The sequence below is a fragment of the Coturnix japonica genome, unplaced genomic scaffold (assembly GCF_054131305.1).
Source record: "Coturnix japonica strain WE unplaced genomic scaffold, WE-NBRP24 Scf045, whole genome shotgun sequence".
NCBI classification, from domain to species: Eukaryota; Metazoa; Chordata; class Aves; order Galliformes; family Phasianidae; genus Coturnix; species Coturnix japonica.
Genome location: NW_028188948.1, coordinates 2,664,364 through 2,681,803, shown reverse-complemented (window position 1 = coordinate 2,681,803; position 17,440 = coordinate 2,664,364). Strand labels below are relative to the sequence as shown.

The window sequence follows — 17,440 nt, the reverse complement described above, 5'->3', positions numbered from 1 at the left end:
TATTGATACATGAGAATTATCTGTCCAATAACGATAGTGGCCTAATTCATAAGAGACATGTGGCTGTAAAGACCTTTGGTGTCTCATCTGCTGAGTATGGCTACTTGTGTCATGCCAGGACATAGGTCCCCATTTTACCTCTTGCCAATGTGTATGAACTAATTTAAACCCGTCCCGAGGGTACGCAATGGAGAATTTATGACAGCACGAATTGTTGAAGCCGGGGAGCATACCCACACACCAGATTCCAGTACCACTGCTTGGTTCTCTAAAATTAATATTATGGTTAACCCATACCGCTCGGAGCCGAGGAGGAGGTACTCTGGGGTATGAAGGATAAGAAAATCGTGCTCTAATGCAAAAACTAAAATTAGCTCGAGTACTACCGGGGATATACCATCGAAATGTGCCAAAAGGGGTTCGGACATTGTTGAGTTGTAATAAGTCAGTATTTCTTTCTCCTTCTATGATGAATTCACGCTGAGTCGTAGAAACCTCTTTCGTTTTCAAAGTTACCTGATGTCCAGTCAAAATGTCCCGATAGGAGAATTCATACTGGTACCGATGTCCTGAAGCTATGCAGACGAGGAAGAAAAGGATGCAGAGACCTTTTTCACATGAGTATGATGGATCCATGCCTCTTTACCCTTGACCTTGATAGCATAAAGAGAAGTTAACAACACACAATAGGGCCCTTCCCATTTGGGCTCCATTTTATGTTTCCGTTTAATCACTTTCACCATTACCATATCTCCTGGAATAATATCATGTACTTTAACATCTCTTGGTAATCCTTGATAACAATAAGCATATTGCTGAATTCTCTTAAAAGAATCTTGTAAATACAACAAATATTGAGTAATATTCTCTTCCCCTTCCAAAAGTGCAGTTTTTGCTGAGACATATGTTCCTGGTACTGCCACTACTCTCCCAAATAAAACCTCAGCTGGACTAATTTTTAAAGGCTCCCTAGGGGATGTTCTCAAATCCCATAAGACTAAAGGTAATGCATCTGGCCATTTGAGTCCTGTTTGTGACATTACTTTGCCTAATCTATCTTTAATAGTCCTATTCATTCTCTCTACCTTTCCGGATGACTGTGGATGATACGGTGTATGTGCCGCCATAGTAATTCCCAGTGTCTTTGACAATTCGGCCATCATTGAGGAAACAAAATGTGTTCCCCTGTCTGAGTCTATTTCTTCTGGGACTCCGTACCTTGGAATTAAGTCTCGTAACAGAATTTTAATCACAGTTTTTGTATCATTCTTTCGTGTAGGAAATGCTTCCACCCAGCCAGACAAATGATCCACAATAACTAACATATATTTAAATCCCAATACTGGTGGCATTTCAGCAAAGTCAATTTGAAGTTTCTGAAAAGGATATTCAGCTGGAGGTCTCTTCCCTTCTTCCATCCTGGGTCTGGTTATCCCGTACTTTTGACATATTTCACATCCTGCAGCAATTCGTCTAGCTGCTGCATATACTCCCGGTGCTATCCACAAACGATCAATCTGATTTGCAATATTTCCTGGACCGCCATGGCTTCTATCATGATACCACCTTACTAAAGTTAGCAAATATTTATGTGGTAACATAGGTTTATCACCAATCATCCAAATCCCATCCTTTTGAACAGCTCCCATACGCATCCACACCTCCAGTTCCTCTTTATTCATTTCTGTATAAAGTGTCTTAGGGTCCGATAGCAGTGGTATAGTTTGTACAGTCATAATAGGAACACTATAATTAGGGTGCACAGCAGCTGCTCTAGCTGCCGCATCTGCAAGTTGGTTTCCTTTTGCTAACGCATGTTTTTTAGAGCTGTGTGCAGGTATGTAAACTACAGCAATCTCTCGTGGTTCTTGTATAGCCAGTAATAGGTCATTTATTAGCTCACCGTGAGCTATTGTTCTCCCTGCAGAGGTCAGAAAGCCTCGCTCTCTCCAGAGCATGCCGATAGCATGGCAAATTCCAAAAGCATACTTTGAGTCCGTGTATATATTTACCTTCTTGCCGCGTGCTAATCGTGCCGCTCTACAGAGCGCAATAAGTTCTGCTCCTTGTGCTCCCAACCCGCTTGGGAGAGATTCTGCTAGTAGAACAGTTGTCTCAGTTGTCACAGCAAATCCGGTGTATCGCTTTCCTGCAATGTAATAACTAGAACCGTCAGTAAACAAGTTTAACTCAGGCTCTGTTAATGGCTCATCCTTTAAGTCTTCCCTCGGTCGTGAGACTGAGTGAATCACCTGCACACAATCGTGTTTATTTTGTTCTCCAGTTGAATCAGGGAGTAAGGTGGCTGGATTCAAAGGTTTTGATCGCTCTAAGGTGATATTATCAGCTAGGAGCAAAATGACTTCGTAGCGGTGAGCGCGCTGTGGAGAAAGGGATTTTTCTGCATACCTTTTAAGCAAGATTTCTACTTCATGCGGAACCTTTACAACCAGGGGATGTCCCAAGACAATGGTCCGGACTTTCTCGGTGAGTTCTGCCGCTGCAGCCACAGCTCGAATGCAATAGGGAGTTCCCCTCACAACAGGATCTAATGACTGTGAGTAATAGGCGACAGGCCGCTCGTAAGGTCCAAATTTTTGAACTAAAACTCCTTTTGCAATTCCTCTTGATTCGGTAACATATAAGGTAAACGGCTTACCATAGTCGGGCAGTCCCAAAGCCGGTGCGGATACCAGCGCCTGTTTAATAGCCTGGAAAGCTTGCTGCATTTCATCAGTCCATGGTATCGGTTCGATGGCCTGGTCCTTAGTAGCTTCTTGTAAAGGTTTAACAATTTCACTATACCCTATAATCCATGGTCGGCAAAATCCAGCCTGTCCTAAAAATGCCCTCATCTGTTTCTTTGTGATTGGCCTAGGTACTGCTTGTACAGCATTAATTCGTTCTGGATCAATTTTCCTTACCCCTGCAGCTAATACATACCCTAAATACTTTACCTCAGGCTTACAAAACTGCAATTTGGAAAGGGAGACTTTATGTCCTTTTTCATACAATTTATTACATAAATACTTTGTGTCTTCTATGCAAGCTTCTTTTGTTGCACTAGCAATAAGTAAATCATCAACATATTGAACCAACACCGATTTTTGAGGTAAAATAACATCCTTTAAATCATTTTTCAAAATCTGTGAGAACAAAGTTGGTGAACTCGTAAACCCCTGAGGTAACCGAGTCCACGTTAACTGTTTCCCTTCCCATGTGAAAGCAAAGATCTCTTGGCTTTCCTCAGCAATAGGTATACTAAAGAAAGCTCCCGTCAGATCCATTACAGTATACCACCTGGACCATTCTGGTATTTCAGTTAATATTAGTGAAGGGTCAGGAACTACAGGGTGCAGGGCTTCAACATGTTCATTAATTGCTCTTAAATCTTGTACAAAACGATATTCAGGGTTCCCGTCCTCATCCTTTCTATTTTTAGAAACAGGCAGAATAGGAGTATTATATGGACTAATAATGGGTCTCAATATCCCTTCATCAATAAAATACTGAATTTGTTTCTTTAAACTAGGTAATGCTTCTGTCGCAATCGGGTACTGTTTAATTGAGGGCGGTGGTCCAGCTTTTGTCTTGATTACCACTGGTTTTGCAGATTTCAAAAATCCTATATCCTTACTACTATGACTCCACAAACCGGAGGGTATGTCTTTTAAGTCATCTGGAATTTCAATTTTCTGTTTCTGTTCTCTTTCTACAGCTAGTACATTCCCCAAAAAGTAAAGTTTCATCCCTTTTGAATTCAAATCTAATTTAGTGCCTAGTTCTCGGAGGACATCTCTTCCTAATAGGGATATTGGAGAAGTGGGTGAAATAACAAACTGTGCCCATGTCATCCGTCCTGACAAGGTTACAGGCAGTGGTTTACTCAAGTATTTCTCTTCTACCCCTAAAACTCCCTTGATAGTAACAGTTTCTAGTGATTTTTCAGGCAAATCAAAATTTAACAAACTTAAAGTTGCTCCTGTATCTACTAAGAATGTAACTTCTAGCCCATCTACTTCTGCGATTACATGACCTTCTGGACTCAGAGTAACAGCCATCCTCCTGTTATTGCGAGTGAGTTCGTCGCAAGCCTCCCACTCCTGAATCTATATGAGGCCCAGATGCGTCTGTCACCGGATAACCCTGGGGGGTTAGAAAAGGTCGAGGTCTGAGGGGGCATTCTCGCTGCATATGTCCAAAATCTCCACACCAATAACATACAATTTCTCCACCAATCTGGGGTGGAAATCCTCGTCTCCTTCCCCGATTTCCTCTACCTCTGCCTCTAGCATTTTGCCACCTATTCTGTTGAGCTGACTGAGTAATCGCAGCTGCCAAAAAAGCCATATCTTCTCGTTTTTCCTGCCTCTCACGTTTCCTCTCGGTCTCTCTCTCTCGTTCCTGTCGCTTTCGCTCCTCATCCTTCTCTTTTTGCATTTTCTCCTGTCTCTCCTGATCTCGCCCATTGTATACAAACGTAGCAACAGATAATATTTTTTGCAACCCCTCTGCCTGCCATCCCGGCATATGTTTCTTAAAATACTTATTAATATCGGGTGCAGCCTGATTTACAAACACACTAATTGCAAGCGGCTCTTGAAAAGTCTGCTCTGTCATACCCCCATACTTAAGTAAAACAGAACGAAGTCTATGCCAATAATCACTGGGATGTTCATCCAACCGTTGCTGACATTCCTGTACTTTGGACCAACTAGTAACCCGCTCGACACACTGGCGTACAGCCTCTAGCAAACCCTGTGTAGCCGTTCTCCAAGCCTGAAGCTCATCCTGTCTAACAATATTCCATTTCGGATCAGCTATGGGCCATACAGGTCTTCCTGGATTAGTATTTGATAACTCTCTATCCTTAGCCATGATCTTCTCTCTCTCTTCTACAGTAAATAATTCCTGTAACAGAGTCTGTATGTCCTCCCAATTAGGTTTATAATCTCTGAAAATACTAGACAACATCTTAGCACATTTTTCCGCATCCTCCCATAAACGCGGCATTTTCTCTTGCCATAGCATCAAATCTCCCGGTTTCCAAGGCTGATGTACTGCTGCTGCTAATAGAGGTGGTACATCAGGGCCGGTATCAGGACCAACCCTCGGATTAGAATGAAATTCAATAGTCATCGGATACTGCCCCACTTCTTTATTATTTCCATCTTTTTCCCGATCAGAATTATACCCACCCTGATGTAATTCATCAAAATATGCTAATAATTCAGTTTTGCTAGTAGCCTTCCCCAACTTAATTTGATTTCTTTTATCAGCCCAATTTATCCACACATATAAATAATCCATTTGATAAGGATTTCTATCTTGGAGTATTCGCCGCATGGTAGCAAGACGTTTATCATCAAACGTCCCCTCAGGTGGCCATACTTCGTCGGGACCAGCCCCACGAACCCGGGTTAAGAATGGCCAGTCATCCTGACACAGAGTGATCACTCGCTTCTTTTTTAACCCCACAACACCTTCAATCTTACTCCAGTTACACAAAATTTCCTCTAAGGGTGAACCCTTAATTATAGACGGCGATCCCCCCATAACTATTCTCCAAATAGAAATCCAAGGTCCAGTGAGAATTGCAGCCACTCTGTAATGAGGAAAATAAACCTCAGAAAAATAGAACCCCAAACCCCCCAAAAATAAGAAGCCTCGGGGACTCGAACCCCAAAAATAGGACTCGAACCCTTAAAAGAGTGGATGCACTTCCCCCTGGATATAATAAAAAATTTAGGCACTTACCCCAATCAACGCCTAGAGTCCCATCTGGGGTGCCAAACTGTTGCAGAAAGGAACCAGGTCGAGACTCGAACTCGTGGGTACTCCAGGGTTGATTTTATTAACAAGCTCAGTGCTCAGGTGAAACATGCATACAGAGCTTGGGTCACTCCTAGTGAATGACCCTTAAGCTTTACAAACGTCCTATATTTATATGATTAGGTAAACATTACATCATTTATGTTATTCATTTCTCGTGATTAATCAATACATCTTCAGTCCTTCTTTCTCGTGTTTCATCCTAGGCCCAGGCTTCATGCTTCACGTGTTACTCTTCTTTTGAACTTGTCCAGAAATTCATTATCTTCTTTCATCCGAGCCATCCGGGCTAGACCAGTCCATTCCATCTGTCTTATGGTTAAACTATACATTTTAACTGATTAACTACTAAATAGCAATGTCAGCACTATTATTGTCTACCTCTGCTGTTTCATAACTTCACAATACTCTAACACCCCTACATGGGTCATGGTTCAGGGCTATACAGGGGATACTTGAGTAGCATATTGGTTGAGAAATTTACCATTTTTCCTAACATAAAGAAATATAAAACTTTGCTGCCCTTTCCTTCTCTCTCTGGTGTAGTTCATTTTGTAACAAGTAGAGTTGGCAACAGCGCCGTTCTCAAGCAAAACTATTTTAGAATCCAGCAAGTTACTTCTTTCACTGACTTGGCATGGTTCGGCTATAGAGATGAATATAGCCCGCACAGTGAATGGCTTGTACAATACCTCTTCATCTGCACCACTATGTGAGCTCATCCTGTGCAGCAGGAGAAGAACAGCTGGAAGCTGGAGGTGCTGCAGGCCCAGCTGGAGGGCGAGCGGCTCCACTGCCAGGAGCTGCAGCGCCGCTGGGCTGCCGAGAGATGTGAACTGCAGAAGGCGGCAGAGCGGGAGCGGCAGCTGCTGACCGACCAACTGCGCTGTGCCTGGGAGAAGCAGCAGGCCCAGGAAGAGCAGCAGCTGAAGGAGTGGGAGCAGCGGCAGCGGGTGACGGGGACCCGTCAGCTGCTGCTCTGGAAGGAGGCCGAGCTGCGCGCGACAAAGGAGCTGCTGCAGCGTGATTGCGATGCAGCCCTGCGCCAGGCTCGGGAGCTGCAGCAGCAGCTGGCCAAGGTGCTGAGGAACCCCCCCAGCAGCGAGGCGGCCCATGCCCAGCTGCAGGACGTCCTCAGCAAGCTGCGCTGGGAGACGAATGGTGAGCAGCCCGCCTGCATCCGCCACCTCCAGCATCAGCTGGAGCTGGAGAGGAGGCTCTTCACCTATTACATCGTGGGGAGCTGGGCAGATGTGCTCCGTAACGCAATGTCCTGCTCCCAAGAAAAGGAGGGAGCTCTGCACTGCCACCGTGCAGAGCAGGGCTCCAGTCGACTTGCCGTGAAGGACGCTCACGTCCAGGTAAGATGACACACTGAGAGAGTGGGGATTGTTCAGCCTGGGGAGGGGAGGCTCTGGAGAAACCACAGAGCGGCCCTCCAGTGCCTGAAGGAGAACTGGGGAAAGCTGGAGATGTACTGGTTGTAAGGGAGGGTAGTGATACAACAAAGGACAGTGCCCTGAAAGTAGAAGAGGGGAGATCTGGATGAGATATAAGAAGACAGGACACCATGAGGGGGGCAGAGGCGCTGGCACAGGCTGCCCAGAGAGGCTGTGGTTGCCACACGCCTGGCAATGCCCCAGGCCAGGCTGGACGCACCTTTGGGCAACCTGACCTAGTGGAAGTTGTCCCTGCCCTTGGCATGGGCTTGGAACGGGAGAGTCTTGAAGGCCCCTTCCTACACAAACCATTCTGTTATTCTATGATTTTCTGGTTCTAGGTGCCAGAGACAGCCAAGGAAGACCTGGGGCTCCCGGGCAGCCGGCCCTCTCCCCGCCGGGGCCCGGCACAGCCCCCCGCCTGCCCTGCGCAGCGGGAGGAAAAGAGGCAGGAGCTGAAGGCACTGCAGGCCCAGCTGGAGGGCGAGCGGCTCCGCTCCCAGGAGCTGCAGCGCCGCTGCGCTGCTGAGAGACGTGAGCGGCAGGAGGCGGCAGAGCGGGAGCGGCAGCTGCTGGCCGACAAACTGCGCTCCAAGTGGGAGCGGGTGCGGGTGTCAAAGCTGCAGCGCCTGCGGGAGCAGAACCTGAGGCAGTGGCAAGCAGAGATCTGCCAACTGCTGCAGGAGAAGGAGGCCCAGCTGCACCAGATGCAGGAGCTGCTGCAGAAGCGGCGCAACGACACCATCCGCCAGGCATGGCAACTGTAGCGGCAGCTGGCGGAGGCGCTGCTGAGGAGCGACAGCAGCAGAGCAGACCACAGAATGCAGCAGGAAGTCCAGCGGCAGCTCTGCTGGAAGTCCCGTGCAGAGCAGGCCGTGGAGAGCAAGCGCCTCCAGTGTGAGCTGCAGGAGCAGAGAAGACGCTTCCTGCAGTACATCCTGGAGCACGTGGAGGGGCAGCCACGCGTCTTCTTCAACAGGGCCAGGGCCTGCCATCGGGCTGTAGCAGAGGTGGGTGTTCAGGCTACAGAACAACAAGAGGCCTGCCCACCTGAGCGCAGGGAGCAGCAGGAGCAGAACACCCATCTGCTGAGTAAGCTGAAGGAGCTGCAGAGACGGTGCAGCCTCCTTGAAGAGAAGAGCAGAAGCTCTCAGCAGATATGGGAGGAGGTGGAGTGGCTCAAGGACAAGATGCGTACGCTCTGCCTCCGTACCCAGCAGCTGCTGGAAATAGTCTGGCAGCTCAAGGAGGCCTCTTCCGCATCCAAAGACACCACAGAGAAGGCAGAGGAGGTCAACCAGCTGCAGGGACAGCATTTGGAAAAGGAGGCTGCAGAGCAACAAGAGGCCTGCCCACCTGAGCACAGAGAGCAGCAGGAGCAGAACACCCACCTGCTGAGGAAGCTAAAGGAGCTGCATAGACAGTGCAGCCTCCTTGGAGAGAAGTGCTGCCTGCTGAGGAGCAGAAGCTCTCAGCAGATGTGGGAGGAGGTCGAGCGGCTCAAGGACAAGATGCGTACGCTCTGCCTCCGTACCCAGCAGCTGCTGGAAATAGTCCAGCACCTCAAGGAGGCCTCTTCCACATCCAAAGAGGCCACAGAGAAGGCAGAGGACATCAACCAGCTGCAGGGACAGCATCTGGAAAAGGAGAATGAGACGGCCAAGGAAGACCCGGGGTTCCCAGGCAGCACAAGCAGCAAGCTGCTGGAGCAGTGCAGCTACCTCCAACAAGCCCTGAGCAACCTGGAGAGTCACTGCCAGGCCCTGAAGGCCCAGAACCACCTGCTGAGAGACCTCCAGCAGGCTGACATCAAGCTTGGAGTGCTCAGCAAGAGTCTGGAGGAAAAATGCACACAGCTCCAGGAGATGGGGAAAAAGCTGAGGCCACACAGAAATCCCAAACAGGAATGCCCCAATCCCCAGGAAAAGCCGGGGGAGTCAAAAGAGTGGCCAGTGGCAGTCTGCATCTACATTTTCGCAGACCATCACCACCAAAACGAAGATTCTTAGCTCGTCACAGCTACAAAATCCTTATGAGGGCCCTAATGAGGACCCAGAAAACGAGCTTCCACTGACACCTGGACAATACGTTTACATCTGTGGAGACATGGATGAGGATGGCTGGTTTCTGGGAGAGCTGACGGATGGCACAAGAGGACTGGTCCCTTCCAATCTGGTGGAAGAAGTTTCAGACGATGACCTGGATATCACCGTGCCTCCAGGGCTTCGTGATCTCCTGCTGGATACCAATGACGAAGAGAGACCAGGCAGCAGGAGCAGGGGCAGAAAGCGATGGTCACCATCCAGAAATCTGTGTCCGTGTGTTGGCTCAGCCTGGGGGACGCCGAGATTCCTCTCCATAAGACAGCAACATCCCATCAAGATTCCACCTTTCTGGATGAAGGCTACCTCATGCTCCACTTGACGTTCAAGTGGAGTGTGGTCCATCAGCAGGAAGGCCTTAAAAATTCATCCCTTGTAAGACTGAGAATTTATTACACTGGACTGGAATAAAACAACAAAAAACAACAAAAACGCCAAAACAACTTTAAAAAATTTGTATATTGTATATTATTTATATATATTATATATTATAATATATGATTATATAATATATATATTATAATATACATAATATACATTATATACATAATATATATAATATAATAAACACAATAATAAATTATATAATATATATTATATATATTATAATATTAAAAAAATTCTAATAAAAATAACCAAACCCAAAAAGTGTGTCCAGTCTTCTTGTTTTTAGACAGTCTGCTTTTGTAAACGTACAAGGAAAGGTAGAGGCTGAGGAAAGCCTCCAAAGTCTTTCTCAAGCGCTCTACCTACAAGTATTAGAATCAAGAGAGAAAGGAATCATCACTGCTTGCCTCTGTTCTTTGGGACACCTGAAGTACCTTGGAAGGCCACACTTCCTGAGCCCTACAGACAGTCTGTCCCAAAGCAGCTGTTTGATCATTTCCATTGGGTGACAATGCATAGTGCTTGCATCGTCTGCAGGCACAGACTCAGATGCAAATCCACATCCTTAACTGTAGGTCCGTACATCCTTTATATACATGCTCTAGCTCCTACTTGAAATTTTCTGTCTGTCCCTATATGTCAGCAGGGCAATTAGCAAGTCTCCTTCACGTCTAGACACCAACTGCCCATACAAGTGCGTGTGATAATGCACGCGGCTGCCGCCAGCACTCTGTGTAAAGAGAAACTGTCAGAGAGCTGCACATCAGGGAGGGGTTCCTTGGTCTCAGCCTCTGCTTGCTTTTCTGGCTGGCTGTGAGGGACGCTCACAACCAGGTGAGACAGTGGAGATCTCTGGGAGATAGGACAGTTACATTCCTTGGAGCCAGATGTGAGTTCTTCATTCTTGAGAGTTGAATTCTCTTCTGGTGACACAGCCGGTGAGACACAGACAGAGGGACGCCAGTGGACTGTTTGTTCTTGCCCACTTGTGTGTATGCACATGGCTGTGAGCAAGGCTGTGCACATCTTCATGCACAAATGAGCGTGCACGGAGCCGTGGACAGTGCTGGGGTTGCACACATGTGAGTGTGCATGGGTGAGTCCATTAGTGCACGCATGTGGGAGGGTGTGCAAGGATGAGGTGGTACGTGTGTGTGTGTGTGTGCAAGGATGAGGTGGTACGTGTGTGTGTGTGTGTGTGTATGTGTGCAGGGATGGGGTGGTACGTGTGTGTGTGTGTGTGTGCAGGGATGGGGTGGTACATGTGTGTGTGTGTGTGTGTGAGTGCAGGGATGGGGTGGTATGTGTGTGTGTGTGTGTGTGTGCAGGGATGGGGTGGTACGTGTGTGTGTGTGTGTGTGTGTGTGTGTGCAGGGATGGGGTGGTACGTGTGTGTATGTGTGTGTGTGTGTGTGTGCAGGGATGGGGTGGAACGTGTGTGTGTGTGTGTGTGTGTGCAAGGAAGGGGTGGTACATGTGTGTGTGTGTGTGTGTGCAGGGATGGGGTGGTACGTGTGTGTGTGTGTGTGTGTGTGCAGGGATGTGGTAGTGGTATGTGTGTGTGTGTGTGTGTGTGTGTGTGAGTGCAGGGAGAGGGTGGTATGTGTGTGTGTGTGTGTGTGTGTGTGCGCGCAGGGATGGTGTGATACGTGTGTGTGTGTGTGTGTGTGCAGGGATGGGGTGATACATGTGTGTGTGTGTGTGTGCAGGGATGGGGTGGAATGTGTGTGTGTGTGTGTGCAAGGATGGGGTGGTACGTGTGTGTGTGTGTGAGTGCAGGGATGGGGTGGTACGTGTGTATGTGTGTGTGTGTGTGTGTGTGCAAGGATGGGGTGGTATGTGTGTGTGTGTGTGTGTGTGTGTGTGTGCAGGGATGGGGTGGTACGTGTGTGTGTGTGTGTGTGTGTGCAGGGATGGGGTGGTACATGTGTGTGTGTGTGTGTGTGTGCAGGGATGGGGTGGAACGTGTGTGTGTGTGTGTGTGTGTGCAGGGATGGGGTGGAACGTGTGTGTGTGTGTGTGTGTGTGTGTGTGTGCAGGGATGGGGTGGTGGCCATTTGCACGAGCACAGAGGTGTGCAAAGCGGTGGGCGATTGCTCCGTTGAAGCAAGAAGCAAGCGTGACAGTGCTCCAGTTGTAAGGAAGTGCATTGCTGGAACAGGGCAGAGCTGAGCCTGCAACTGCAGCCTCCTTTGCACAGCCCAGCTCTCAGAGGGTGAGACAGTTGTGCTTCCTGAGCAGCTCAGGGACGTTGTGGACAGAAGCAGCCGAGTCCAAAGTTCCTGGTGTGAAGTGCTCCGAACATCGGGCTCTCTGGGCGAGCTCCCGGCTGACAGCACTGCTCCCCTCTGCCCTCGCCCGGGCCTGCTGGGAGCTGCAGGGCCTGCTGGGAGCTGCAGGCCCCGCAGGAACTACCACTCCCAGGATGCTGTGCGGCAGCACCGGGCGCCGCCATGACAGTGCTGTGTGCAGTGCTGTGCAGGGCTGGGCCTGTGGGCTCAGGGCACCGGGTGCTCCTTCCCTGAGCCTGCCAGGAGGTAAGGCACCGTGAGGGTGGTTTGGGGGAGACCAAAAGACGTAGAGAGGACGTAGGTGGGACATGGAGGTGAGATAGATGGGGCATGAACTGGATCTAGAGAGAGGGGTGAGAAGGCAAGGTGGATATCCGACAGGTGGGGACAGGGGCCTGTACAGGTCAAGGGCCAAGTCCAGCTCTGCAAGCACAGCAACATGTCGGGGACGCCGGGCTGCGGCTGGGGATGGAGCAGAGCAAGATGGAGAAAGGGGGGAACATTCAGGGAGCGAAGAAATCTCCAAGTGGGGCTTTCTCCATAGCTCAGCCTGCAGCGCAGCCACACGACCTAGGCAGGCCTCAGACTGGGATCCTGCTGCTGGGTGCTGCAGGGTGCAGCCTGGCTCAGTCCTCTCTGCACCTGGGGACTGATGGCTGTGTCTGGGATGGCAGTGAGCCTCCTCCACTCCAGGCTGAGCCACTCAGCTCTCCCAGAATTCCCGTCCATCCCCCTTTCTCATCCCTCCATTCCCACGCAGAACTGACTGAGGAGGGGAGGGATGGGTCCAATGGTGGTGGCAGATCTGGGACACTGCCCTTTCTGCTGCCCTTTCACATTGCCCTGAAGGTGGGCCCGGGGGCCTGGGGAGGTGGGCTTTGTAACTGAAGGAACGGCCGCAGGCAGGCAGAAATATGGCAAAGACATGTAATCATTGAACGTAGCAAACAGTCAAGAAATGACAGTATTCCCAACCATTTCCCATCCTAACAATCCTTTCTGATCCCACCCTCTAAAACTCCCACCCCCAATCAACTTCCCTCCCTCTGCCAAAAACCTCCCAGCCCCCTGTTGTAATCCAAGAAGAATGGCAGCAGCCATGGATCAAGAGAAGGACTTGACAGAGCAGCAGCTGTGGAGCAGGATAAACAGCAAACCGTGTTGGTGGTGGATGCGACAGGCAGTGCCAGCAGGGCGTCCCCTGCTTCAAAGTGCACCTTTCCTCTTTCACCCACCACACATTCTCTCCTGCATTCAGGGTCTGAGGGATTTCTTCCAGTTTTACTCCATATCCGCATGGCCAGTGCGTGATACAGAGCCCAAGTGGAACACCTGCTTGGAAAATGAAATCAACTCTCCCATTCAGTTCTATGAGCGTGCGCCTTCCTCTCAAGTGATGCGTGGTCATATTTGAAAAATCCAAATTAGTTGGATATAAGAGAGGTAATAGCATCATAACCGAGCATTGCTAATACATTCAATGATTATCCCGCAGATTCCAGCACCATTGGTAACATCAGACCCCATTGGATTCACATCCAATCTATTAACATAGTAGAAGCACAAGATAACCTGGATAATGCCTAATAACTCTGGTTCCTGAGACAGTAGTTGGCGAACCTGAAGGCAAAAGGTCAGCGTGCTAGGACAAACAGCCAGACAGCAGTATGGTTAAATATGGCTGCGTCCATCGACTGCCCGAAAAGCCATGCTTTTATAGCAGACAGACGAGGGTGTTTAAAAACCACAGACACCAATTGGAGGAAAGCTACCGCAATAACAACCCCTGGTCAAAGATCCCCCTTGAAAGCCACAAGCTACTCATTCTTTTCCTAGAGGTGTCCTTGGTTCTCATGCTGTTTCTCCCTCCACAGCTGCTGCTCTGTGAAGCCCTTCTCTTGATGCATGGCTGCTGCTCTGTAAAATTCTTCTGGTATTACAATGGCCCCCCAGATTCCCACCCCAATAATTCCTTCCTCCAAATTGCAACACTGAATTTCAGAGTGTAACATTATCAGAGTACAATTTCTCCCCCAGAATTGCCACCGCACCAAGTTCCTTCCTCATCTCCCTTTCTGCTCTTCTCGTCTGCGCGTCTTCCTTACTTTCATCCTGTCCTTTTTCTTCTGGTGATGGATATCTTCAGGCTGGAGGAGCTCTTGTCTTGCTGCAGCCACCCCAGCATCCCTTGCCAGCTGTGCTGTGCCCAAACTCATCCTCGCTGATCCATGCCAGCCGATCATCAATGTCTGCGATGTCCTCCGGGCTGCCTGCGCTTGTTGTCACTGCTGGAACAGCAGTCTGGAAAAGGCAATCTGGAAAAGTAAGTTCTTTGTACTTGAAAACTTCTCAGTTCTTTCTGATCTCGATATACAAAGAAGTTCCAAGTCCCTGTAGCTTTTGTGTTTTCTTTTGCAGAAGGATTCTGTGATTCTGTGTGATTCTGGATGATCTTTGAGATCCTTTTCAACCCAGGCCATTCTATGACTGTACAGTTCCATACTGGAACAAATATAAAATGCTAACTATGTAAAACATGGAGTCAAACCTGTGTGATTTGTCCACACCAGGAGGTGATTAGAAAACAATTTGTAAGCTACAAAGCTGCTTGCTGGAAAGGAAAAGAAAATAAAACTACAAGAATAAGGGAAAACATTTCTTCCTGAAAATAGGAAGAATAATGGACCTGCCATGAAATTTGGGTGAAGCTGCCTGATTTTATGAAGCTATTCACATTATTTTCTTGGTGCTGTGTTTCCCAAATGAGTGGTTTCTGGCTCTGCTTCAGCACCAGTCTGCATGTGAACATCAACTCTATTCACCATCTGGGAAGATTAGGACTTCCCTTCTCCCACCAGCACCACTGAATTACAGTTACTCAGTGGTTAAACAAAGGAATCCTTAAAGAAGGGTTTACAGCTGTCCTGTTATCTGAAGTGCTTGGGGCATTCTGATACTATTAAGCTCTATGTATTAACAAGTTAAAAATTAAAGGTAGGCATCTGATTGTTGTGACAGTTTCTAAGTTATTTGGAAAGCTGTACCACCCAACCACATCTATTTGATGGAGGTGACAAAGCTCAGTTTAATTTCTGACTGCTGTTTAAATTCTGAAGCTCGAGCTGGTTCCTGGAGCAGAAAAAGCTCGGAAGCTGTCCCTCCTACAAGCAGGCACCTCTGAGCAAAATATGACATCTCAGTTTCTGATGGTAAGGTCAGGAGATCTGATACCAGCGTCTAGCTTTCGGCTTCATGCTATGTTAGTGGGACCTTTGGCATCTAGCACTTAATGATCTTGAAGGTTTCTTCCAACCCAAGCCCTCCCATGATCCTATGATTCTGTGATTTCATTCAGGTTTATTAAGATGAGATGAGTTCTCCTAAATGTGCTGTTCTCCATATGATTATAATTGGAGTCTAGATGGGTGACTGAAACCAGACACCAAACTTTCTGATGGCCAAAATGAAATGAAATCAATCCTTTACTGTGTCAGTAGTCTGTAACTAGAGCCCATCAGGTAATTCCCAGCCTCCTGCCTGTATCAGTGGCTGCACACAGTGAAAAAGTCTGATGGGATTTTAACCTGTAAAATGTTCCAAAGCAACCAGAGGGTGAATATATTCACTATGCAAATACCTACAGGGATAAGCTTGTCATGTATGTCCTCAGGAAGCACAGTAGTTAATGGTGGGACTCAGTAGGTCATGCTGAAAGTTGAGTCTGCTGATCTTGAAGGTCTTTTCCAGCCTACATGACCTTATGCTAATATTTCTGTATTTATTTCTGCTCAGCTCCCAGAAAACCTCCCACCCAGCCCCCAGTTGACCCCGTGGTGAAAAATAAAACAGAAACCTCAGTGACGCTGGCATGGTCCCCTCCGAAGATGCACCTCCCCATTCCAATCCATGGCTACATGTGGAACCCAATAAACTAACTGGCTTCACGTGGGTGAGGTGCCACGAGTCTCATGTCCCCGTCCCAGAGTTCACGGTGAGCAATCTGTCTGAAGAGGCTGATGATCAGTTCCGAGTGTCTGCAGTCAATGCGCATGGACAGAGCCCGTCTCTGGAATTCCCAGGGAGCGTGCACCTTGGTAAGCACAAAAACCCCAATGGAAATGGGTCAGTGTGTGCTGAGCAGCTGTGTTGGCTCCCTAAAGATGTTTCCTTTGACTTTAAGGATAGTAGTGCATTAACACACCAAAGGCTTTCCTTTATTCCTAGTTCTCCTATCTCATATCAACCTCCAGCTACCACTAAAGTGATACAAGTTATGTTTCTGTGACAGAGAGATGAATATCCTTATCTTTTGATATCTCACATGTGCAAGAGGCAGAACTTTCTGTAACAGACCTTAAGCACAGAAGTGCTTCTTCCAGCACTCATGCAAAGGGAGAAGTAGAAATGTACCTATGATTTAATCTTCCATCTCTAAATGAGATACCAGACTTGCATCTAAAGAGCATTAAGACAAACATGTTGTTCTTCCTCAGACCCAGTCCTGGCTGTGAAATCCCCCCTAACAACTGGTGAAGCTGTACCTGGAGGGGATGCCATGTTTACTATTGACCTTACAACAACGTGTTGCGGCACTTGGTACCTCAATGGTAAAGTCTTACAGGAAAGTGAGACCTGCATCATCAAGAGAACCCAAACTACTCACAGCCTAATCATAAAGAACGTCACCAAGAACGATGATGGAGCAGAAGTGAAATTTGTTGCCAAAAATGTTGATGTCAGCACCAAGATGAGAGTGAGAGGTATTTGCTTTGATCCTTCTCCTTTCCTCTTACAGTCAAGGCAGAGTTGCTGTGATCTGATGATTAGAACTGGGGCTGCAGGCATTCACTGACTGTACCAAATACCTGAAATTGCATCCCATGGACTGACGTGAGTCCTGGTAATGACCTAAACATGATAGCACTGAGTGTAGGGTAAGCCAGTCTACCCAGCTGCTTGGTATCTGAACCAGATTGCTTCATGCCAGCTGATGAATGTCTGCAGTTCACAGCTCTTGGCCAGTGCATTCAGTCAGCAGGTTTACCACTGCATCACCATGGAGCAGTACTTTCAGCTCCAGGTTCAGACAGCCTTTCTGATTGCACTGGAATAGTTTAGAAGTAGGGGAGCAATCATTCCAATAATAACTCTTTCAATCAGATTTGCGTGACCAAATAGAACAAATAAACATTCATGATGGGAGGAGCTGTTTGCCATTGGGTGGAAACCTCTGCAGAAGCATGTTTAGAGCATTCTTAATCAGTAGAAGGAGATGTTTGGTTGATTTTTACTTACTAAATCCTGCAAGAAGACCAAATGAAATATCTTGAATTGCTCAGCACTGACACAATGATGAGTGCAGGAACAAAAGGTGATACTTTTTCAGAGA

General features: G+C 47.9%; 1 protein-coding gene across 1 annotated transcript; it reads right to left on the bottom strand.

The window, feature by feature from the left end:
* Positions 1-2,764: 2,764 nt before the first annotated feature.
* LOC146752478 (uncharacterized) lies at positions 2,765-6,324 on the bottom strand. The gene has a single exon (XM_085531838.1). The coding sequence runs from the start codon at positions 5,554-5,556 to the stop codon at positions 4,069-4,071; it is 1,488 nt and encodes a 495-aa protein (XP_085387964.1). The 5' UTR covers positions 5,557-6,324; the 3' UTR covers positions 2,765-4,068.
* Positions 6,325-17,440: the final 11,116 nt, after the last annotated feature.